The following is a 23,854-nucleotide window of genomic DNA, read 5'->3' as shown; positions in this document are numbered from 1 at the left end:
TATTCAACATTGTAAGCTTTGTTTTTGTGCCGATCTTCGGTCTCCCGACGTTAAAGCCTAGAAGAACTAGGATTCAACCGTAATAGAACTAAGATGATAGACTCTCAACCCCGTACGAGGTAAAAATGTGTCAGTTTCTTCAACAATGCGATCCATCAAAGTAGTATTACCAGCGTTGGTCCGAGATCTCATGTCAACATGTGATGGATAGTATTGTAAGTGCTCCATCAATTCCCTGTCTATAATTTGAGCTTTTAGTCGCAACTAAAGATTATAATGTGAGCATACTTCAACATAATTTCCAGGTTTTCTTGAAACAAAATGACGTGGGGTCCCCTTTTTCGCATGCTTTATTTTGACCTTTGGTAAATCGGTTTTGCCATAAAGTATTTCGGTATAAAAGGTCAAATCGACATAGCAAAAGGCGGCAAAGCTTTTGTAATACCTAACATACAGTGCTGTACTCTGGCGGGATAAATGTGAAGTAATACTCCCTATTCCAAAGCGTAGATGAAGAAGAAACGGAGCGCTACAAACTTCACCGCAGACTTTTTGAAAGATGCCAGTTCAACAATCGGGTCTTATAAGAATGAAAATATTACAATTAAAATGTCATAATTGTAATGTTGAAAAATGTGGAACAACTAAAACACTGAGATATTTTAATTAGGCAGTTTCAAGCCTTTAATACCCACTCTGCAATATCAACAATTAGCTAAAAATATACACGAAGCAAATGAAAATGATAATAATGTAATCACTAGAATTAACGTTCTTCATGACAAATTAATACTACAATTACTGTCATTCGATAAATACGTATTACATTATAAATGTTTCCACATTAGCGAATATGTTAATGACGTAAAAAGCATTTTGTATGCCAACTCAAATTAGTATTAGAATAAACACCAACTTTTACGAATGACCCTTGATTCCAAATGGTACGCACACCCAGCCTATCCAAATAGTTTTGTTAAAACATATTCGGTTACATTTAGACATATACAATTTTTTCCCACGGTAATATTTATTTTTCCGGGATGAAGTGCCCATTGATTGAAGTGTCCATCAAACTACATGTATGCTAGATTTCATGAGGATTGGTTCAGTATATAAACGTGAGGAAGTAACAAACTTACTATCTCATTTATAATTTTAATTGGGATAATCAAATAATTTTGTAAGTTTGTGAATTTTTGGTAAAACACGAAGCCTGGCAATCCAAATAACAGGAAACATCACGTTAACACATTCGCGCTTGGATTATTATTTTTGTATAACATTTGCATGGGAAATCGATTTTGCTTCCGATTACTAGAAATCATTTTGTGGACGATGAACGATTGTAGGTATCGTGCCACAAAATAAACAGAATTCATAGCAGAAAATACTAATCCGTCCATTTACATTCAAAATCGGAATTAAGCGAAAAAAAAAGAAAAATCCCTCGCACATAATATTTGAAATGAATTTCACATTCAACATGTGAATATTTTTACTTATAGGTCACATAATGTATTGCTTTCAATAGACCAAAAGCGAGTGATATTCGCGTGGAGAGAGTTCCCTAACTTGATTATTGCACGCCACATTAAACTTCTCATTTTTGTGCGTCTTTCTGTCTGTCGGTTCGACCTTCACAGCTAGTTTGCTCCGAAACTACTGAACCGATTGAGTTGAAATTTTGTACACATACATATTATATAAGTCGACAAACCAAAGAGAGACAAGTAACTAATACACCAAAAATTTTTAATTGTGTTGGCTTAATATTAAAGACCATTTAATATTATCATTTAGCACCAAAATTGATATTTTGGGATAAACGCAAACCTCAATAAGGTTTGCGTTTATCCCAAAACATCAATGAATTTATGGACGTAGTTTGAAACTCCAATTATTCCAATTCATAGTTTATCGTGTTCTCTCGCTCTCGCGTGCAATGACCCTGGCATAGGTAAAAAATAAACAAATAAAAAAGAATCGCTGCACTGAACCTTTGACGACCTCGGTGGCGCAGTGGCAAGGTTCTTGCCACTGAACCGAGAGGTCCCGGGTTCGATCCCCGGTCGGGTCATGATGGAAAATGATCTTTTACTGATTGGCCCGGGTCTTGGATGTTTATCTATATATGTATTTGTTATAAAATATAGTATCGTTGAGTTAGTATCCCATAACACAAGTCTAGAACTTACTTTGGGGCTAGCTCAATCTGTGTGATTCGTTGTATATATATATATATATATATATATATATATATATATATATATATATATATATATATATATATATATATATATATATATATATATATATATATATATATACAACGAATAATATATATATATATATATATATATATAATATATATAAAATATCAACCTACCTTGGTACCTTGGTACCAGGATCGGATACATACATTGTTTGAGTACTGAATACAGAACAAAATGTTATCTTGCGCCATCGGTTCATGTCGAAGGCCATCGAATGCCACGATTTTTTACTGTCAATATATATAAATTTGAGTGCAGTATTTTATGAAGAGAATTCACATTCTACCTCAATTTTTAAGTTTAATTTAATTTTTTTGTATATTCACATTGTGCCAAACAAGCGATTCATTTTCCCATATATTTTTCTTTTCAATTCGTAACAATCAAAATATTACAGTTGATTATAATATGCTGAAGTTTCTGAAATTATGGACGTCGAATTATTTACTAGTGTAATAGAGCTATTACCACACAAGCTTTCGTAAATGTCCTTTTGTTCCATCCGAATATTACTTATCCCTTCATTCCATTTTCAAAATTTAATCAGCCATGTTGTGCATTGTTTAAAATTTATCTAAATTAAATCTACGTTAAGTATCTCAGTAGGCACTCATTCTAGAAAAACCCTAATATTTAGAATTTCAAAACAATTTAAATAACTATGAATATTCCTCTGTACATTTTCTGCAGCCGAATTAATTCATCTGAAAATGTGTTTACATTTCAGTTTCAATAGAATTTTATTTTAAACGTACTGTTTTAATAATATGTTTTTTATTTTTATTTTTATGTAAACGACACGGCCATTAAAAATACAGGTATATTGTTTTGTTGGCTTTGTTCGGTGTTACACTACTCTAAAATATATTTCAAGTATATTAATGAGTAATATATTGTTGTATGTAAGTACAACTAGGTATCCATTTACATAAAACAAAAGATAATAAAACAGTACGTTTAAAATAAATTCCATTCAAACTAAAATGTAAATACATTTTCAGCGTTAATCACGTAACAGTATATATATATTTTTTACATAAATATTCTTAATTATACAAATGGTTAACTATACTTACAACCATTTGCTATAAATACAAAATATATTAGGATGAATCACACAGATTAAGTTAGCCCTTAAGTAAGTTCGAGACTTGTGTTATGGGATACTAACTCAACGATACTATATTGTATAACAAATACATTTATAGACTATAAATATACTATAAATATCAAATTTATTTATAATTCTTCGAGTTGAAATTACGCCATTTTGTTTAAATGGCGGCGAATATTTATCTATATTATGTTTTTATTATAATATATTGTATCGTTAAAGATTTATACTTTCACTGGGGCTAAGTCTGTGTGAATAAATAAATATATTAGGACAAATCACACAGATTGAGCTAGCCGCAAAGTAAGTTCGAGACTTGTGTTATGGGATACTAACTCAACGATATTTTATTTTGTAACAAATACATATGAAGATTAACATCCAAGATCCGGGCCAATCAGAAAATGATCATTTTCCATCATGACCCGACCGGGGATCGAACCCGGGACCTCTCGGTTCAGTGGCAAGAACTTTGCCACTGCGCCACCGAGGTCGTCATTTACTGCATATTGTTTGTTCTCCCAAATTAATATTGTCGAGAATATTTGGTTTTATTTATCCATTGAAATAAAGAATGAAACACTGTTTATTCAGTATCACAAAATTAGAATTAATTACATTTTTTTTTTCATAACTGAACATACCAGAAACAAATTAGTTTAGCATTGCTATTATCTTCCAGTACACTACACTTCTGGTATCTAAGAGCAATGGATTCGCCCCTGCATACGTTTGACTCGTAGAGATATATTGAGAACACACATAATATGTGTGTTAATGATGATATTTTGTAAAATGAGTGCATTTTGCGATTTCACAAAGGAATCAATATCTACAGGGTACTTCTCGATGAACTAAAATCATGTTAACTATGTAAGAATATTAGTAATATTCCTATATCTGTGGTTGAGAAGAAGGTACTTACAGTTGGCCCTCGACAAGAGGCTTTCGCAACATTCTGTGGAGTTGAAGAGGGTGATGATAATACTAATTGGATAACTCAACGCTCCATGCGATACAAACACGATGGAAACAAACATACAAACGGGCATAACACACCCAGAACCGTAGAATACTATCATCACAAGAACAAATATTGCCCGCACTTGGAATCGAACCTTGGACCCATAGATAGCGGACGGTCATGGTGACCACTATGCCAGAGGACGTAAGTGAGATTTGCCAGGATCGTGACAAGTTTAAATCCCTACTCTCTACCTACGATATGAGAAACAGGTCAGAAAAATAGGTATATATTACAAGACAATCGAATGACATAACATTACAAATATGTCGAACCAAAAATGGCAAAAAAAACTGTTATGTATGAATGAGCACAGCTGTTTATTATGTTGGCTTAGAATATTAAAGAAGTACAATCACATTCGTTATTCAAAAATAATCTCAAACATACATCTTGAGAGAATATGTTAAAAAATAATTATATAATTATTAAAACCTTTGTTACACATTCGCAAAACTAATCCTTGTGTCCTTCATTAATGTATGCCGTCATACCTGCACTTTTAAAGTTAAACTTAACGTATGTCCGATACTCACTCGTGAGAATAAGAAATTTTATATTTTGTATAAACACATAAATGAACTTTGTATTTCTCATTAATTGTATTCTTTTTATGGGAAATCAATGTCTTAAACCGTAAACCGTATGTATATATTATACTTACAGTTCTGTTACCAAGGTCATGAACCCTGCAGTTCAGCTGTGCGGTCTTGCCCACAAGGGCTGTCACATTCTTGGAGTACGCCACATCGAAATGAGGCCCTCTCTGCGTCAAGCCTAGGTCCACATCCGAATAATCTATTTCTGGTACTCCGTCTGCTCCAAGGCTGTTCGTGTTATCTGTGCAGCCTGTGAAAAAAAAAAATCGTAAATGTTACGTAACAGCTAAACGAGCCTTTCGGTTTTTGTGAATCTATTCGAGTTGTCGGGTTTCTGGTCTCGATCTACAAGAATAGAAATTTAAGCCATAATGTAATATAGCATACTGTTTAATGGTATAATGATTTTTAAGCGTAACGGTCTTATGCATAACTATTTGAAGCATAACTAACCTAACCTAAAAGTTACGCGAACAAAATAAATTACGCGAAAAAATTGTACTCATCCCATGTAGGATATAAAATAAGGAGCAAAGGACCTAGGGCTCCGAAGGACTGAGAAAGAGAGAGAGTGAGAATGTTTTTTAATTCTTTAGTAAAGTTTCATTACGTTGTTAATTACTAAAGACATGGCTGTGTACACGTGACTTTTGTCTTTGGCACCCATTCAGAGCTCCGACACCCATTGTAGTCCCAGTGAGTTATATCCACGATATATCTGGCTATTATAAAGCTGGGGGCTGCTGCAACTGTGATTTTTGTTCTGAAATAATTTATTATTTCTTGTATAAAAATATTGTCAACAGTACGAAACAAAAGGTGACCGGACATGGTATGTGTCAAAATATGCAATATATATTATACTAGATGTTACCCTGAGCTTCGCTCCCGTGGGAATTTTGTGATAAAATATAGCCTATAGCAATCTTGGATGGGGTGGTGGTGTAATGGTTAAGACGCCCGCCTGTGGATCGATAGGTCACAGGTTCGAATCCTACTCGTGTCACATGAGTTTGTACCAATCTGACTTATGTATAGTAGTTTTCATCGTCCACCACTTGCTTCTGGTGAAGGAAAACCGTGAGGAAACCTACACACTGGTTGATTATTAACTTGTGGGTGAAATGGAGAAGGCAATGGCAAACCACTGCATTAATAATGCCAAGAAAGTTGTTATGTGTGTTTCATTGTACGTAATGACCACGACCTTCAGCCATGGGGAATACGACTATGAAGAAGAATCTTGGATAATGTAGGTTCCTTTCTAATGGTGAAATAATTTTTGAAATCGGTTCGGTAGTTTCCATCCATATCGCCCGGGTTAGCCAATATGGATAATGCCAACCACGCGGGGAGAGAAGCACCAGAGAAGCGTAGCGGAAATTGCAGTATACAATATACGGCAATTTCCGCTACGCTTCTCACTGCGTTGATCACAATAGCTAACTGACACATTCACAAAGCTATTTTTATATTAATTATAAAACTATTTCCAACTGAAAGCATAGATTTTATGAATTCAAATAATTGAGAATTAAAATATGAATATTGGTATTTATTGCAATTGTTGTTTAAACAACGAACAAACAGCGTGCTAATTCTTAACATGATTGTTGTCAAATGAACAATTTATTACAGTGAAAATTGTTGATTTATTTCTGAAAAATAAAACATACAGAATAAAAATTGTAATTTATGCCAAAAATGTGGCATACTCCAAAGGCATTTTTGAGGTAGTGTAAGTTCAGCTTTATGCGGAATATTTTTCATCAAATATAGAGAAATCTGTGAGAGGAAGTTAATGTAAGCGGCTTTGATTAAAGTGGACAGACGACAGACCGTAATTTAGGGGATTTCGACATAATACAACGTTGGTAACGTTTATAGGGTTCCGCGAGAAAAATTCATACACTTGGCGAACCTTTTTCTCTGTATAATCGTCCAAACGACATTAATTTGAATCTTCGTTTAACCAATTACACAGACTTTTAAATTGGGCCGTACCAACCAAATTTGATGTTAACATTAAACTGCACAAAATAATTTAAAATTCTCCATTTTGTCTAAACATCTGCGGCGCGACCGGTTGTAAAATCACTGGTGAATCTTTAAAATTTTTAGGTTTATTTCTTTCTTCGCTGCATCACAGCCCCGAATACAACTGAGAATCCGAGCACGTGCCCATTGAAAAATGAAAGTTAGAAATATTATTTTCAATTGTCTATAATCATAAATATAAATATATATTTATAATTATAGAATAATTATAATTATAAATAATATTGTCTATAATTATGAGATAAATTCGCCCAACCCATTTTGTAACTTATTTCCAGTTTTACCCTAGTTATCAAGTTTTATCTAGTCCATTCTGACAAACTTCTATACTTTGCTTTGGCTTTACGGTACAGCAAGTTAAAGCGTTACTCCCAGCTATTATTAAAAGGAAGTGAGCAAAGTCAGATTCGTTGATTCATCACAAAAACACTGGCATAAAAGCTAGCTATCGAGCATAACAAAAAAAAAAAAGTTGACTGGTCACTTAAATACATGAAAAAGAAGAAAAATCTTGTGGAACCCTTCGTTCGTAATTTAAATTTCATCTTAGCTGGTTTTATTTTTCTTTTTCATTATCTTTTAAATGTCAACGACGCCTTGGTTTATAGCGCAGCTAAGCGGTTTCAAGAAAAAATAATAAGTAATGGAAACCCTCTTGGTGTAATAACCTAAACGAATAAAGGAAAGTATATTTTTTTCTTGTAATTATGAGAATTTAGTATCCTATCGCAGCAGCATTTAATAAATTATATTTTATCTTTGTTTCCGTTAAGTAGCTACATAGTGGTATTAGGGTTTTTCGACTCTCAACAACAAATAAAAGTGATTTTGAAAAATCAGGCAACGGATTTTGATTCAGTTTTATTTCGTATTTAGACAATTTACTAAGGTTTATACGTACTTACAAAAAAGCCTATTACACTATGCTATTGAATAAATAAGTTCTGTCTTACCCGTGCGCGTGACCAGCGCCAGGGCTCCAAACGCACCGAACAAAAATGCAACAGACATTGCTACTTCACACCCGGCATAGTCTGCTCACACTGTCCTCTCCTGCGAACAAAATAAATAAATATATTAGGACAAATCACACAGATTGAGCTAGCCCCAAAGTAAGACGTACGAGACTTGTGTAATGGGATACTAACTCAACGATACTATATTTTGTAACAAATACATATTTAGATAAACATCCAAGACTCGAGCCAATCAGAAAAATATAATTTTCCATCATGACCCGACCGAGGATCGAACCCGGGTCCTCTCGGTTCAGAGGCAAGCACTTGACCACTGCGCCTCCGAGGTCGTCAAAATATGGGCTAATAGATGGATAAAATGTGGGCTTATCCATAGCTAACTCCGCGGTCCCCAATGCGGATTGCAAATACAGGAAGACTATAGACTTGAGATGCCTTCGGAAACACTCCTCAGTGCTTCGAAGTACTCTAGCTGCTACCCATTCAATCACCCGACCATTGCCAAAGTGGCAGTATCAGAAATATTTCAACAGTTATAAATGAGAAGTAAATTTATGAAAAAATTTGAAACCAAAAATAAAAATCCGCTTTTACTTTCCTATCATTATGACGTAAAAGAGAATTGATGGCAGGTATATGATAAAGCTGTATATAAATAGACACTAGAAATTCCAATTGATGACGAAGGCAATTTACCGTCTTTTGTATAGCGTTGCTCAGTTACCGACACAATAGAGCGCTTGTAATTCCCAGAGGAATTGATTAAGTGTTCAGCCTATAGATGAGCAAATCTGGGCTAAAACTTGACTATTATAAAAAGTCTAGCCAACTATAGAAGCGGTTCAGTGTTAGGACACGCGTGAGTTATAAAAGTCCCTGGTTCGAATCATAAACATGCCACATTATTTCGTATATCAATCTGTTTCATGAAGTTTCTATTTTTTTTCGGTGAAGGAAAATGCCTTTACTTCTCCACCTGCCCCTGTCCTCGTCAAGACTGGCTATTCTTCCGGTTGAGATCGTCTTGCCATCTCCTCCTTGGACTGGCTATCAGGTACTTTTACCCCCCTTTCTGGCCACATCTATAAGATGTGTGCCGTCCAGCCCCATTTCATCCTGGCAGTTCCTTTGTCACTAATCCATCCATCAACCTTCCATGTTTTGGCAAATACTCCCTGAACTTTTACAGCATTTATAAGAAAATTAAAATTGGAACTAACTATTTAATATAAATAACCTGTTCCGGCGGCCATTAACCTTTCAAATGATGCTCTATATTTTTAAGCCTACAAAATCCCTTCGCCGTTCATGATTGTCCAAATACTGTTCCTTTTCACGCGGGACTTTTTGAAAAAGACCAGTATTGACCATCTCTTTCAGCCTGAATACTATCAGACATTCCAGTGGTTGCGCTTTATTGTATTGGAGTGTTAATTGGATGATATAGATGAATCTTCAGTCGTTAACTTTACAAATCAATAGTCCTCCCCTTATTGACTCTGATTTATTATTAACATCTAAAAGTGATCTTTGTTTTTTACCATTTCACCTTCGGGGTTTAGCCGTAACAACAATGTAGATTGTAAATGATACGTCTACAAATCAACTTGGGGCAAAAATAAATTTTTTGCATGTATGTTTGTAACGCGATAACTTTCGCAACCGTTGGTCTGATTTTGATGAAATTTATAAAGTACCTATGTAGAAACTATCAATATAATTTTTAAGTTCGTGTGGCATCAAAAATAGGTTAAGTCATTGACGAAATATTCACAATTTTGTACAAAACTATTGTGTTCGCGAGGTCTCAGTTCGCGTAACTAGTATTAGTAGTATAGTATAGGGCATGCGGTGCTTGGGATGTCAATGAAATATAGAAAGTACGATCTGGCCTAGGGTTGCGTAGATAAAGTTAAGATTGTTGCTCCTACATTCATAAATACTTCCTACATCCATTATTATGGATACAAATAAAGGCCGATGATGATGCAATTTCAATTGTGGCAATTGAACACGAGATCACTACATTTATTACAAATAATATAAGACGTGATAAAATCTTGTATTTTCTTCTCCATGGCAATCAATATATCAAAACGGTCTGCATCACGATGCTTGATGATGTCACGGTTAATTTGAGGCTTGACGAATTATCATCGTTAGTACAATCTTAATCATAAATCACGGGACAAGTTGCGCAATTATCGTGATAAATATCACGATCTTATCTTACAAGACTATTTGGTCCGCCCATCATTTATTCGCCCAACGACTTGTGAGCACTAATTATTACTGGATTATAACACGCCTTTACTGTCTGCTTATTTTTTTTATTAACTGTCGATTAAAGAAATCGAAGGTTTTGAGAAAAATAAACAAAATGTATTCATAGAGTAAGTACATAATCTCTATTAAGTATTTAGCGAATAGTTTTCGTGAATTGATTTTAATCTCCTAAAAACATTTACGCGATGTACAGAGCCAAGAGTAGTGAAACTCTAAAGCTATCTTTAGCTTAATGGCGGGATTAGCATTAATTATTTCTATAATTTTATTATTTTGTCTTTATTTATTATACCGTGAAACTCTCATTGTAATTTGTAGAGAGACGGTCAGAAAAGTAAACGTACAACAAAAAGCATAATTATAAGCAAGCAAAGTTTTTCTATTATAATTCTTTCTTCTTAATAATAAATTAGGTACAGTGAACACCACATCAAGTTATCCTGCATGAATCTCTATGGCGCGGTAATAGCGGCACAGTAATGAATTTAAGTAGGTTGATGTGCTGCTGACTGTACTAGTAGTCCACAGATGGAAACAAGAAATGCTGGTTTGAATGCCGTCAAGGATGATATGCGTGTCAATGGTCTGACAACTGCCAAAGACTGTGCGATTTGGAGGAAAATACGAGGGAAAGTGGACCCTGAGCTCTGACGCTAAATGGTAGTGGAAGCAATCGAAAAAACGTTAAGATGAGACAAAGAGAGTATGTGACATAAGGTCCTACAAAAGAATCACTCCATATCGTCATAAGAGGCGACTAAGGGATGCAAAGCCTAGAGAGCCGAAATTCCCAACAAACATAATTTCTCCAGAAAGTTTGATGTTGCCAGGCAGCCGGTTGTAAAATTACAGCGGAATACTCGAAATTTCAAAGTTATTATTTACGCTGTACCCGGGCTTCACGGTATCACAACCCAGAACGCAATCGTGAACATGCTAAGAGATGAGAAATAAAGCATGTCATATTTCATTGCGTGTGGTTATGTGGTTTTTAGTGGGTCAAGGCACTATATTTTGGCTCCGGTTTTCAATGACCCGATGGACGAAAGGGAGAAAAGATACGGCCAGTCTAGTACTTTGCAAGTGCAAGAAGGCCATGATATATAGTTTACTTAATGAATCTATATTGTCCCTTGGCGGTCTTCCCAACATTTTTGGTTCGTTGGGGCGATGAAAATTGAAACGTTAAATTTTATTACCAAAAAATTTCAATTGAAATTTCCATGCTATATCTGAATATCAGATATAATTTAGAACGAAAAATTTGTCTAAGGTGAAATTTTGGCCGAATTGCAGATATTAATAAAACACATAGACCCATAGATATAGAAGGAAAAAAATGTGTATAGATTAAAAGTATAGTAACATAAGGAGCTAAGAGAAGGATAACGGAGAGTAACAGAAGGATACACGTTGTAAAGAAAATCATTAGAAACATTAGAAATAACTGAATAAAAACCTAGGACATAGAAAGTTGGTGCAGACAGACGGAAAGAAGCCTTTATACCTATACAGCAGTGCGTTACGGAGGGCTGAAGATGTTGTAGAAATTAATATTTTCTGTCTGAAAGGTAAGAGATTTTTAAATAATACATAAATATTTACAAAGACATGGAATTTTCGTGTAAAAATTTATTACATTATTATTATTATTATATATTAGGATCACACAGATTGAGCTAGCCCCAAAGTAAGTTCGAGGCTTGTGTTATGGGACACTAACTCAACGATACTATATTTTATAACAAATACATATATAGATAAACATCCAAGACCCGGGTCAATCAGAAAAAGATCATTTTCCATCATGACCCGACCGGGGATCGAACCCGGCACCTCTCGGCTCAGGGGCAAGAACTTCACCACTGCGCCACCGAGGTCGTCGAAAATTTATGTTAAAGTTATTTAAAAAGTTATGTAAACAACGTTAAAGAGTCACACGAAAAAAAAACAACTTTTCAAGAATAATGATCACAAAAGTGCCAAAACAAAAGATTTCTTCATAGCGACGTTGCAACAAGATCCGTCTGCAGCAGCTAGTCATTTTGATTAAACAATGAGTCGTCTCAAAGCCAAGATTTTCAATAAAACTTGTCCGTCTCTCGCAAAGTCGCTGTTTTTGATCGCCGTAGCGAAATCGATTCTTTTGATGCATCGAGTAACTATTTAGTTTGTTTCTAGATAAGAATATAATACAAAATAATCGCTCCTTTTTTTTCTTAATATAATCATAATGTAGATTTTGCTCCACATTAACAAATATCAGTTGAAAGCACTTTCAGTCCAGTCCAGCACCTTCCTGTGACTTTGACGATATCAATCGGTCTTTGTGGGAGTCTTATTTTTTGTGGAAGTTTGCGACATTTTCGTCAATAGGTGGCCGTAACAGTCACATCAGGTGTCTCTAGGCGACTTGAGTAAAATCTGACACCCAGCGTTAGTAATAACACATTCTAAAAGATGAAGGTATTGAAGTCTTTAGAAGTGCCCTGTGTCTAGTAGTGTAATTTTGTGGCTAAGTTCATGATGTATATTGTATTTTACATTTAGAAGATAATTGAAGAAGAATACATTTTCTATTAAGAATAACTCTTTAACTTCTGATATTGACAGCGGCCCCGGTTACGTTTCCAGCTGTGACTTTTGTACGTCCGGAGTCTGATAATTTAAAAGGTACCTTATTTACCCTAAAAATTCCAAGAGTCGACTTTGGATTTACCTACGATCGGCCGTTGTCTATCTTTCTTTTCGTTTTTGTTGATTTGTGCGCCATCCTCTTAGGAAATGATGTTGTTGCCTCTTCGCTGTCGAGACAACAACATCATCATCAATATTTGGTTGCCTCATACAATATGCACGGGACGATATTGAGTGTTCCCATTTTACGAAGAGAAGCGTTATTATGTCTTTCATAAACATACAAATTCTTTATTATATTATTCAAAACAATTAGTAAACCAACGGGTCTTGAATGGAACTTAACTAAATTCAATCCCAGATATCTTATTTTCATTCTAAACTAAGATCTAGATAAAAGACTTCAATACAGAACCTGGTACTGATTGCTTTCGACACTCGAGCCGACGGGAGATTAAATTTATCTGTCAATAGTTTTCATTCAGTATACTAGTCGAGTTCTTTTCTATTCAGGATCGAACGCAAACTGCTTTATAATCTTTGAAAGTAATATTATAGTCTAGGATTATGGATGCGATTTGTAAGACATTTCGTGAAATAAATTAGAATCTATCGTTTGCTGTGGTAAAGTAATAGAATTACACAAAAGGGTTAACTGTCGTAGTTTCGAAAAATAAAAAAAACTCACGTCTGATATACTGAATTGAACCGAAGACATTAAGTATTACAACGTTTTATTTTATTAGGTTAATAGTGTTTTATATCTATGTTTTGTTATGCACTTGGATCACAATCATAACATATTATTTTTTGTTATCAGAAAAAATAAATAATTATATGTATGTAAGAAACAATAATGGTACGCCTGACTAGCATGATAGGAACCAATATTAATTTAATGAGTTTCTTTTGGCATTTCTTCTCAGCAATCAAATAATTTTGAAACGATCACTAGTTTCTTCACGACGACCTAGGTGGCGCAGTGGTAAGGTTCTTGCTACTAAACCGAGAGGATCCCAGGTTCGATTCCCGGTAGGGTCATGATGGAAAATGATCTTTTTCTGATTGGCCCGGGTCTTGGATGTTTATCTATATATGTATTTGTTATAAAATATAGTATCGTCGAGTTAGTATCCCATAACACAAACTTACTTTGGGGCTAGCTCAATCTGTGTGATTCGTCATAATATATTTATTTATTTAGTTTCAAAATTATTTGATTTGATATTATTAAATATTTTTTCTGATAGATTTAGAAAAGATTCTAATATTTTGTAAAATAATAAACAATACGAGATGATAAATCTCACAGAACCAGAAGTAAGCATTGAAAATGCTGATGTACAAAAATATCATATACTTTATCATGTACTCAAATTCAACGCGTATTTATTTAGGCACATTTCAGCGGAACCAAAAGGGGGTGGATGTTATAACGAAATTTCGCGGCTTCGAAAGGGTTTCAAGTAATAAAGAACTAAAAATACGACCTGTTTCGTTTACACCGACCTCGTTTCTCATCAAAGGTGCAAAATAGAAAACAAGTAATTGATGTTATTTCAATGGGAACTTCAAAGCAACTGTTTTATTCCTGTATAACTTGAAAATAGAGATAAATATCATGTTTTAGTGAATTAAGTACTTATAAAAAACGTATCTATATACATTAGACCCGCGTGGGGATACAAGTTCAATCCTTCTTCGAACAGTTTGACAAATATTGGCGGAATCACTATACATTGCTCGTGTTTTGAGGTAAAAAAAGTACTCATACTGACTGCGCAATGTTGTGTGCATGAATTCGACGACAGTGTGGAGTGAGACACTGTCGGATAACACTGGTGTCAGATTTGATCCAAGTCGCCTAAAAGACATAATTTGCCCAATCTTGGTCGATTCCTAAGGCGACCCAATGCCTTAACAGTGGGGACATTAAAGGGCTGACTATTATGAAGAATACGACGATAATTTATGATGATGTCAGTCTTGTTTTGAACTGGGTTGATAGATCCAAGAGTTGCAAGCCAGAAGAACTCGTTTACCTGGAGTTAGGATTAAGAAATAGTATGCAGTTGCTTGCTCACCGCGTATGAGAACCACCTGTTTTGACTGACAATCTACGCGTGACATAATACAGCTTAAACATTCCATTTTAGTTTTATTTGGTCTTAATTCAGCATACCAGAAACGAATCATGATATTGATCTATTTTATCTAATAAATAAATAGCACAATAGTATCACAATCAAAAGCGACGGGCGAGCGCAAGGCTCTTAATAGAAATTCCTAACATTTAATTTATTGCTATCGGGGACGAGATTCCTTCATTGGATATCGATAAATTCTATTTATGTAAGTAACAGTTATTCTTCGAAATCAAATTTAACATTAATTAATCGTGTAACGTCGTTTGAGAGATCAATGTTTTGATTGAAGCTCTGGATGGTATCAGACAGGTACCATCTAGACGCCCGTGAACCGAAAGGTTTCAGGTTCAAATCCTACTCATGCAACATAAGTTTGTATATCAATCTGACTGTAAATTCGTCCTCCTAATTTTTAATATATATATAAGACCTATATTTGTTAATTGACGTCCTTGGAGAAAAGGCTGCGGTGAAGTTTGTTGCGCCGCTTCTTCTTCACTTGCGCTTTGGAATCCGGCAGTAGACTTAGTTTAAGTAATTTTTTTGACGTCAATAAGTGATGTATATCATCCTAAATTGAATAAAGAATTTTGAATTTGAATTTGACTAATTGTTAGTTTTCATAGACCACTTCCAGTTCCAGTCTTTTTCTTTGCGTGTCGACGGCTTCACTCAGGGTGTAGGATTAAAATTGTGAGGAAACTTGCATTGTAGTCGATAATTTTCAAGTGTGTGAAATAGAGAAGGCTATGGCCACAAATCATGGCTATGGCCATAAACCACTTCATTAATATTGCCAAGAAAGTCATAATGTATCCTTTATTCCACCTAATCCACCACAACTGAAGGAATAGTACAATACGACTGAAGGAAGAAGAGAATATAATAAATTGTAATTAGTGCAAAATTTAAAGCAGCGAAGAAAATAATTCGCGCAATAAAATGTTACAAGGTTTACAAAGCTGGGCTAGGATATTACCGTTCGATGAAACAAACTAAACTGGTTTTAGCTCTCCTAACTTTCCCCCAACTGTTGCTGCTAAGCTGTATATAGGTAACAGTTAACTTAACTTTTGACAAAGATAACTGTGATTTGTGCACTGCATTGAAGTAATGCAATCTGGAGAAATTTAATTTTGAAAACTCACTGTCTCATCACCGTATGTTCCTGCTTGTATCAGTGACGTTTGTTGATTTTGGTATGTATTATTGTTAGGTGGTAGGGTAATCTCAGGTAGGGTTGGAGTAGTAATAGGCAAAGGCAGACAACTGTCTGATAATATAATTAATAAGTAAAATACAGACCTGTGAACACTAATATAAAAATTAATAAAGTATAGCACTGTAAAATTTAGAACACTTTTCCGAAACATTAAAACCCTTCAAGGGTCTATAAATAATTTAAGATATTTTATTATATATATATTTATATATTCTTACACCGTACTGTGGTACGTGCCGATATCGTTATGGTAATGAATGAGTCAAAATGTGATTTCAAAATATTAAGTGGAAAAATAATTTTTAAAATTTTGAATTTAGAATGAAAGAAATAAAAATCATGCCAGCGCGCACGCGATATGACTAAAGAGGTCATAATGCGTGGCGTTACATTATATTGATAAATTGTGGTATAGTCAATTTTCTTTGTTTTTTTATTTGCACTCACCCCAAAAATATTATGCAGAGAGATGCATCACATTTGGTTATCTGGAAGAAAAAGCTTAAGGCTGTTACAATATTCCGTAAACGCATCAAAGAGTCTACTTTATTGCGGCAAATTGAGGGCAATACATTGAATTATTTTTAGGTTCATATTTATACTTTATATATATATATATATATATATATATATATATATATATATATATATATATATATATATATATATATATATATATATATTTTCCATAGCTTCCATGTAATTTATCTTTATTCCTTTTTTTACATTTTTTCCTAAGTCATATGTTTAATCCTATTGTTTGCTGTTGTTTGTTTCTGTTTCCGTACATATTAACTTGTTTATTTTGCCACCATACCTACTTTTGTACTTGGTTCCAGCTGAAAATCAGCGCCTTGGCTTGATACCTTGGCACCATGCTGAGCTGGTCGCCATTTCGGCTTACATATTTTATTCGATCTATATTTGTTACTCTTTTGTATGTTTGGATTTTATGTGTTTGCCGAATAAATGATTTCTTTCTTTCTTTCTTTCTTTCTTTCTTTCTTTCTTTCTTTCTTTCTTTCTTTCTTTCTTTCTATACCAGACTTTTATGTGTTTTAATAAGGAAATTAAGTAAATAAATAAATGGATGAAGCTGTAAATGAAATGGCACAAGCATGCTTACATAATTCTCTTGACGAACAAAACGAAACAGGTTTTACTTTAAATTCTCGTTAGTATTAAAATTGGGTAGAAACGTATATTACGAAAGGAAATTACAAATTTAAATTAATCTACTTTTAAAATATTGTGAGAGATCTGAACATCGGGAGTCTTCAGTGTAATTAACGATTTTAACTGGAACATAAAATTTTATATACATTTGATATACATTTTTGGAAGATAGAAAAATAATCAGCCTTAGGTTTTGAGACAGTACGTACATTATCATAACTTCTATATTTGGTAAATATTAGCTTTTGACCGCGCAATACAAGTAGTGTTTTGTGTTTCTAAAAAAGTACATAATTTGAAGTGCCTGTGAAGCATTACGCTCAAGAACAATTTTGACATTGAAAATGGAATAAAAACAGATACAGAATAGACAATATCTGTTTTAGGTACAGTCCGAAAACAGATATTGCTCGAACTGAGGCTCTGAAACACAACACTCCAATTTGAAGTCTATGATAAAATCGAGCAACATACTATATATATATATCGGTGGATCACTCCAATCCAGTAAAGTGAGGGTGGCATATAATAAATGAAATTTATAGCTGCCATCTTACACGATAAGTTTTTGCGGTCGTAACTTTGATATAGTACGCCGATAGTTCCGGGAGACACATTTTGTTTGATGCATCACGAGAAACGGCAAAGAAAAAGTTTTAGCTAAACAAATTTGTTCCTGTGATTTATAGAATTGTGAGGTTATGTGGTCAAACCGTTTAATGGCGGCGAAAATTGTGATGTCACAATTTTCGTATTACAGTTATATTTCGTATTACAGTATTTTTTAATTACAGTTTCAATAAAAACACATCAAAACTATGTAGTTTTGATGTGTTTTTATTGAAACTGTAATTATTTTTACAGTAATTAAAGCATTTTTAACTCATGCTAATTATGTTGGTACATGTGTTGTTAACAACTAGCTTTTGCCCGCGGCTTCGCCAGCGTTAATCTCGTGCGTCCGCTTATATCTTATTATTGTCGATATCTCGGGTTTCAAGCAACGCATCGCGATGAAATCTATACCAGATTTTATATTAGACCATTGTGCTATACAACTGTGAAAATCAAATTAAACTTCATCCAGTATTTTGTGTCTTTTACTCCATTAAGGAACCCCATAATTATTTTTCTTTAATATCTCCTATGTACAGACTACATACATAGCCCGCATACCGTTTTAATATTTATGATTTGTACAGGTTCTAATTGCATGAAATTCTCACCAGTTTTAGCGCTAAAAGGTCATTAAAAAAGGTTTATAGTTATTTAATTATTGTGCTAGTCATTATTATAAATGTTTATGTTTTTTCACGTCTTTTTTGATTCTTTTTAAATAACTCAACATCAGACAAAGCATCTTCTAGAAACTTCAAACTCCAAGAATGCCACAAACGCAAGTTAAATCTACTTCATTGCGAATTAGTAAAAACGAGCACTCGCCTTTATTCTTCCCAATATGTACTCATTTTTGTTAATAATGGAATAGGTATATATTTTTTCTCAATAGTTCCACCTCCACCTGATCCTTCAAAGAGACTATTGATACATTTTTCCTTCAAAAGGACCAAAGAAACCACACAAAATCATTTGTTCTCAGTATTTCCTCCTCAAGTTATTAAGACCATCAATTAATCGTTTGAAGAGAATATTTATAATGAGAAATATTCATTCTCTTAGAACTATTATTATTATTATTATTTACCTTTGTCGTTTTTCTCAGCTATAAAAGCTGGTATAGGGATACTAACTATCACGAGCATAAGCCAAGTGAAGTAGTAGATAACTATTGGGGATCCAAGATGATATCTGGGGCTTCATCACCCTGCATTAATTTTCGAACTATTCTGCATGTGTTCAAAATTTGCAGCTTTTTGCATACTGATATAAATATTTGGAGGAAGGTCTAACAATTTTAGACTGTGATGTAAGTGTTTGGGAATGACTCCGGTTGAGGATAGGACTATTGGGACTATGTATACTTTCTATATTATTATTATTATGGTTGGTTTTAAGAGGTATTAATTATTAACATTTTGTGATTATAAGCTTCCTCATTCATCATCAAGAATATTGGTACAACACAAACTTTGCCTTGTTTTATTTTCTGTTTACTTACAACGGTCAATTTTGAGATTAGGTTTTGTTTAACTTTTGTGTTTGTTCCGAAGCGTCAAAGTTTCCACTTAGCTTCAACCCACAATAGGCTTTGTATCTTTCGTAATAGAGTTTGTATCAGCTTGAACTCGATGTTGATTGACTAGGCAAGTATCAACCACTGTTTTGGGACAAAGCTTTTGTCTTATTTTGTTCGTATGTGGGGAATTACAATGGGGAATAGGCAATTACATGTGGGAAATGAAAATGGGTTACGTTAAAATGCTTTTGTTTATTGAGATCAAAGAATTGTAACCAGCAATGTAATTGAAGATGATTCTTAATTATTAAAACGCTACTTAACTGTGTAATGTATCACATATTTTACCTAATATAATGTTAATACATAATGCGAGTAATGTTTTGGCATTGACAAACATTAAACAAGTCTTTATAAAAGTCGTAGAATTGACAATGATTTAGCAGTCGCTGGCAATTCTGTATTTTCTCCACTTTTTAAAGCACTAAATGATAATTACGAAATTACCAAATTAGACCAGTTTTCTTCCACAAAAATTTTATATATTCTATCATTTATCGCGAATAAAAGACGCTCAGAGTGAGCTTTTTCCTTAATTATGTCGTGAAAAGTTAGAAAATTAGCTTCGGGGGCTAATTATGAAAGTGGCACTTTCCTCAGAATATGTATAAAAATAGAACGTGACAAAAAATGTGTCCCCTTGTGTGGCTTGAAGAGGAAAACATATTCTAAAGATTTTATGCTCCGTTTGAGGTGAATTTAATGTAATTCATTTTAGACTGATGGACATTTTGTTTCGGTCAAAACTTGCCTTAAACACAGAGCTCGAAACTGAGGATATTTTTTTTAACTGGCTAATAACGGGCTAACCAAGTTCTTCATATATATTTTATATAAATAAACAGATCGTTTCGACCGCTACGGCCGCGCTTTTATTACGATCCGACAATTTTCTTGGGAAGGAATCGTTTCCAAAATCAATAATTGACATTACCATAGTACAGATTAATTACTTTGAAGTAAGTAAAGTAATTCTTGTCTTGTTGTTAAAATTTGAAAACACTCTGAGAACCACCTACTAAGAGTGTGTTGCACTAGTCAATTTTGACGTCGACATTAAACTGCGCGCCGGCGACGTTTAGAAAAATTTACTGATGCAATCAAAGTTGAAGGCCTTTTTTCGTGTTATTGCTATCACTGGTGTAAGATTTGAATTCAAGGCACTACCAGACGTAGACATTAAAATTCGCGCCGGCGGCGTTTACAAAAATTTACTGATGCAATCAAAGTTGAAGGCCTTTTTTCGATTTATTGCTATCACTGGAGTAAGATTAAATTCAATGCACAATACAAGCATCTTATATAACTACCTCCCGTCATCACGTAGCAAGAACTCATAAGTCAAACAGTGTCCAGGTATCCTCATGATGTCATAATCATAACAATAGTGTATTATGTTATCTACCACATAATATTCGTAACCACTTTTAAAGCAAATAATACTGATATATATATATATATATATATATATATATATATATATATATATATATATATATATATATATATACGAATGGATATTTTATATAGACATAGTGTACCTACCATTTGATACGATTAAGTATTGAAGCCTCGCTGCGCCTCCCTAACTCGGTTACCCGGCAGTGGACTGAATCTAATTTCCTTTAACTTGAAAGACTTAACAAGGGCAAATGGAAAACTTGGATATACATCACTTAACCCCACTTTCAGAGTTTGAAAACAGTTATGCTGTTATGAATTTTATGGTGAAAATTTCGTGAAATAAATTATACGAAATGAGTATTATGATTTTTGATATTTGAATAGTCTTTGGCGAGTTTTTTTTTTCATTTATTTATTACAGTTATAGTACATTGTTGTAGAAAAAAAAATACAACTTGTAAGAGTTCAACTTTTTTTACCTAGCTTTTAGATGTTGTGTAAAAGTCCTTCCCCTTTTAAAACAATAAATGTTTTAAAGGTACAATAGGCGGAGTAAAAAGCGGAACAGAAAAAATATTTTTTTTTTTCTACTCCGTGGGCTATAAGTACCTAATTTAACAGTCAACTAGCAGCGCTGTGAAAACTTATAAAATAGTTTGTCTTATGAGCGTGGCTCTCCATCTCACCCTCGTGTTTATCTGGTTTCATTTACGACAGCGAAGCCCAGAAGCCTGGTGTATATATAATTAAGATTAAGCTGTGTTTTTTCGACTGGACGGCTGTCCACTCTTTTTGGGAAAGCTGTTGATGAAAGTCAATTGTCAAGGCTTATCATTCCTCAGGTCAATCCTAATCCCAGGACTCGGGTGTCACAGTCGAATATTCAACCAGGAACACGTATGGACAGAGTACATTTACAAATGCAGAATTTTTGTTTTTAGTTAAGTTGTGTTTAGGTTTTATGTATTTCCTGTTTGCTTCAACTATTATTAACAACAAAATGTATTTATGTAACATTTTGTGATATGATTTTGATTTATATATTTTTACATCTAGTATACACCGGCAAACCACTGCATTAATATTGCCAACAAAGTCGTTGGGTGTGTTTCATTCCAATTAATCACCAAGACTCTCAGCCATGAGGAATACAAAAATATGGCGGAAATGCAAACGTTTATTTCGAATCTTCTATAAATATTGTCCGGGAACCATAATAGATAGAACTTCAAACTACATCACTTACGCCACACTCAAAAGTTAGGCCACAATTCTACTTTCGCAGTTAACCCATCGCATTATACAACGTTCAAGTTTCGAGAAGAATTGCATTTAAGTACAGTCAAAAGTACATCAAGTTAGTCTGCATTAATCTCTATGGCACAGTATTAGCGGAGAGTTTGCAATGAATTTGGGTTCATGTGCAGTTGACTGTACCTAGAAACTTTCACAAAATTACATTGCACAGTTTGAATATCGCTTTAAATATAGCCTGTGAAATGTTATGGAAAATTTTAAACGTTGTTATTTTGAAGCTGTAGTATTTTGGGTAAATCTAAAGCTATATTTGTAATTTAACTGTAAGCGTGATATGTACAGACATAGAAAATATTGAATACATACTTAATAATCCATGACAAGCAGCCAGCAAGTGCACATCGCGGTGTTATCGCGTGATTATATAAAAAAAATACTTAGGTTATGCAAAGAGAGCGCCATAGATTCTTTACAAAGCTATCCGTTATCCGACTTTATGACCAAATCCTAGGAAAATTGTGTACTTTTGGAATAAAAAATACCCCATGCTATTTGTTAATCCAAGGTTTGACGACCTCGATGGCGCAGTGGTAAAGTGCATGCCTCTGAACCGAGGGGTCCCGGGTTCGATCCCCGGTCGGGTCATGATGGAAAATGATCTTTTTCTAATTGGCCCGGGTCTTGGATGTTTATCTATTTGTTATAAAATATAGTATCGTTGAAATGAAATAAGGTATCAGCTGCCTCGATACCAAATTTCATAAAAAAATGACCCAGTCATTATAGCGCTAAGAAGTAACAAACTTTATAATATTAGTGGGATAAATCCATACTTCCAATAATATATGTTTGTTTGTTCTTCTTGCACGTCAACGATTTTTGGTATAAGTTGAGACGATTGGGGAATATGAAAAGTGACTGGTTACTTTTTGCCACGAACGGAGCCGCAGACATATATATATGGGATTATTTAAGATAGTCGCTGAAATGTCTTTCAGCAGCAAACTCAACTAATCTCATATAATATTAAGTATATTATTATTGTTATGAATGCGAAATTAAGTTTATTTCTTCACGATTCATCTGTAATCAATTTTTTTGAAATTGTTAGTTACATATAGCTCAATGTTCGGCGAAGAAAACAGGGTTTCCTCTATTCTTTTTAAAATGAAAGGTAAGAAATCCCGTGGGAAATTAACGCGAGTGTAGCCGCTGGCAAAAGTTAGTTCCCTATAATTTGAATCCCTAACTAAATTGAAGCCGCATAAATTCCTTTGCCAGTGAAGTATTTTATCTCTTAGTTAGACTCGACGGGGAACTTGACAGAATAATTTAAGGACCGCTAAAGAGCCCTGATTTGTGGACATTTATAATGGTGATTTATACCATCATTCCAACGTCGGAATTATTTCTGAGATTATACAAAGGTGATAAGAGAGGATTATACAACATTCCATTTATAAATTGGGTGTTACCAAGC

The 23,854-nt window shown here is 34.0% G+C and overlaps 1 protein-coding gene across 9 annotated transcripts in view; it reads right to left on the bottom strand.

Moving 5' to 3' along the window:
* Positions 1–23,854, bottom strand: part of LOC128677636 (zwei Ig domain protein zig-8-like) — a 145,127-nt gene that overhangs the window by 22,360 nt on the left and 98,913 nt on the right. For all 9 annotated transcript variants that reach the window (XM_053758621.2, XM_053758612.1, XM_053758618.1 and 6 more), the window contains 2 exons: positions 8,025–8,124; positions 5,079–5,263 (listed from right to left, as the gene is read on the bottom strand). In XM_053758621.2, coding sequence (XP_053614596.1) covers positions 5,079–5,263; positions 8,025–8,082 — 243 coding nt within the window. In that variant the 5' untranslated portion in view covers positions 8,083–8,124. The remainder of the gene's footprint in view (positions 1–5,078; positions 5,264–8,024; positions 8,125–23,854) is intronic.

Source organism: Plodia interpunctella, chromosome 18 (genome assembly GCF_027563975.2).
Source record: "Plodia interpunctella isolate USDA-ARS_2022_Savannah chromosome 18, ilPloInte3.2, whole genome shotgun sequence".
Lineage (NCBI taxonomy): Eukaryota > Metazoa > Arthropoda > Insecta > Lepidoptera > Pyralidae > Plodia > Plodia interpunctella.
Note: the sequence above shows the minus strand (reverse complement) of the source record. Positions and strands in the feature narration are given on the sequence as shown.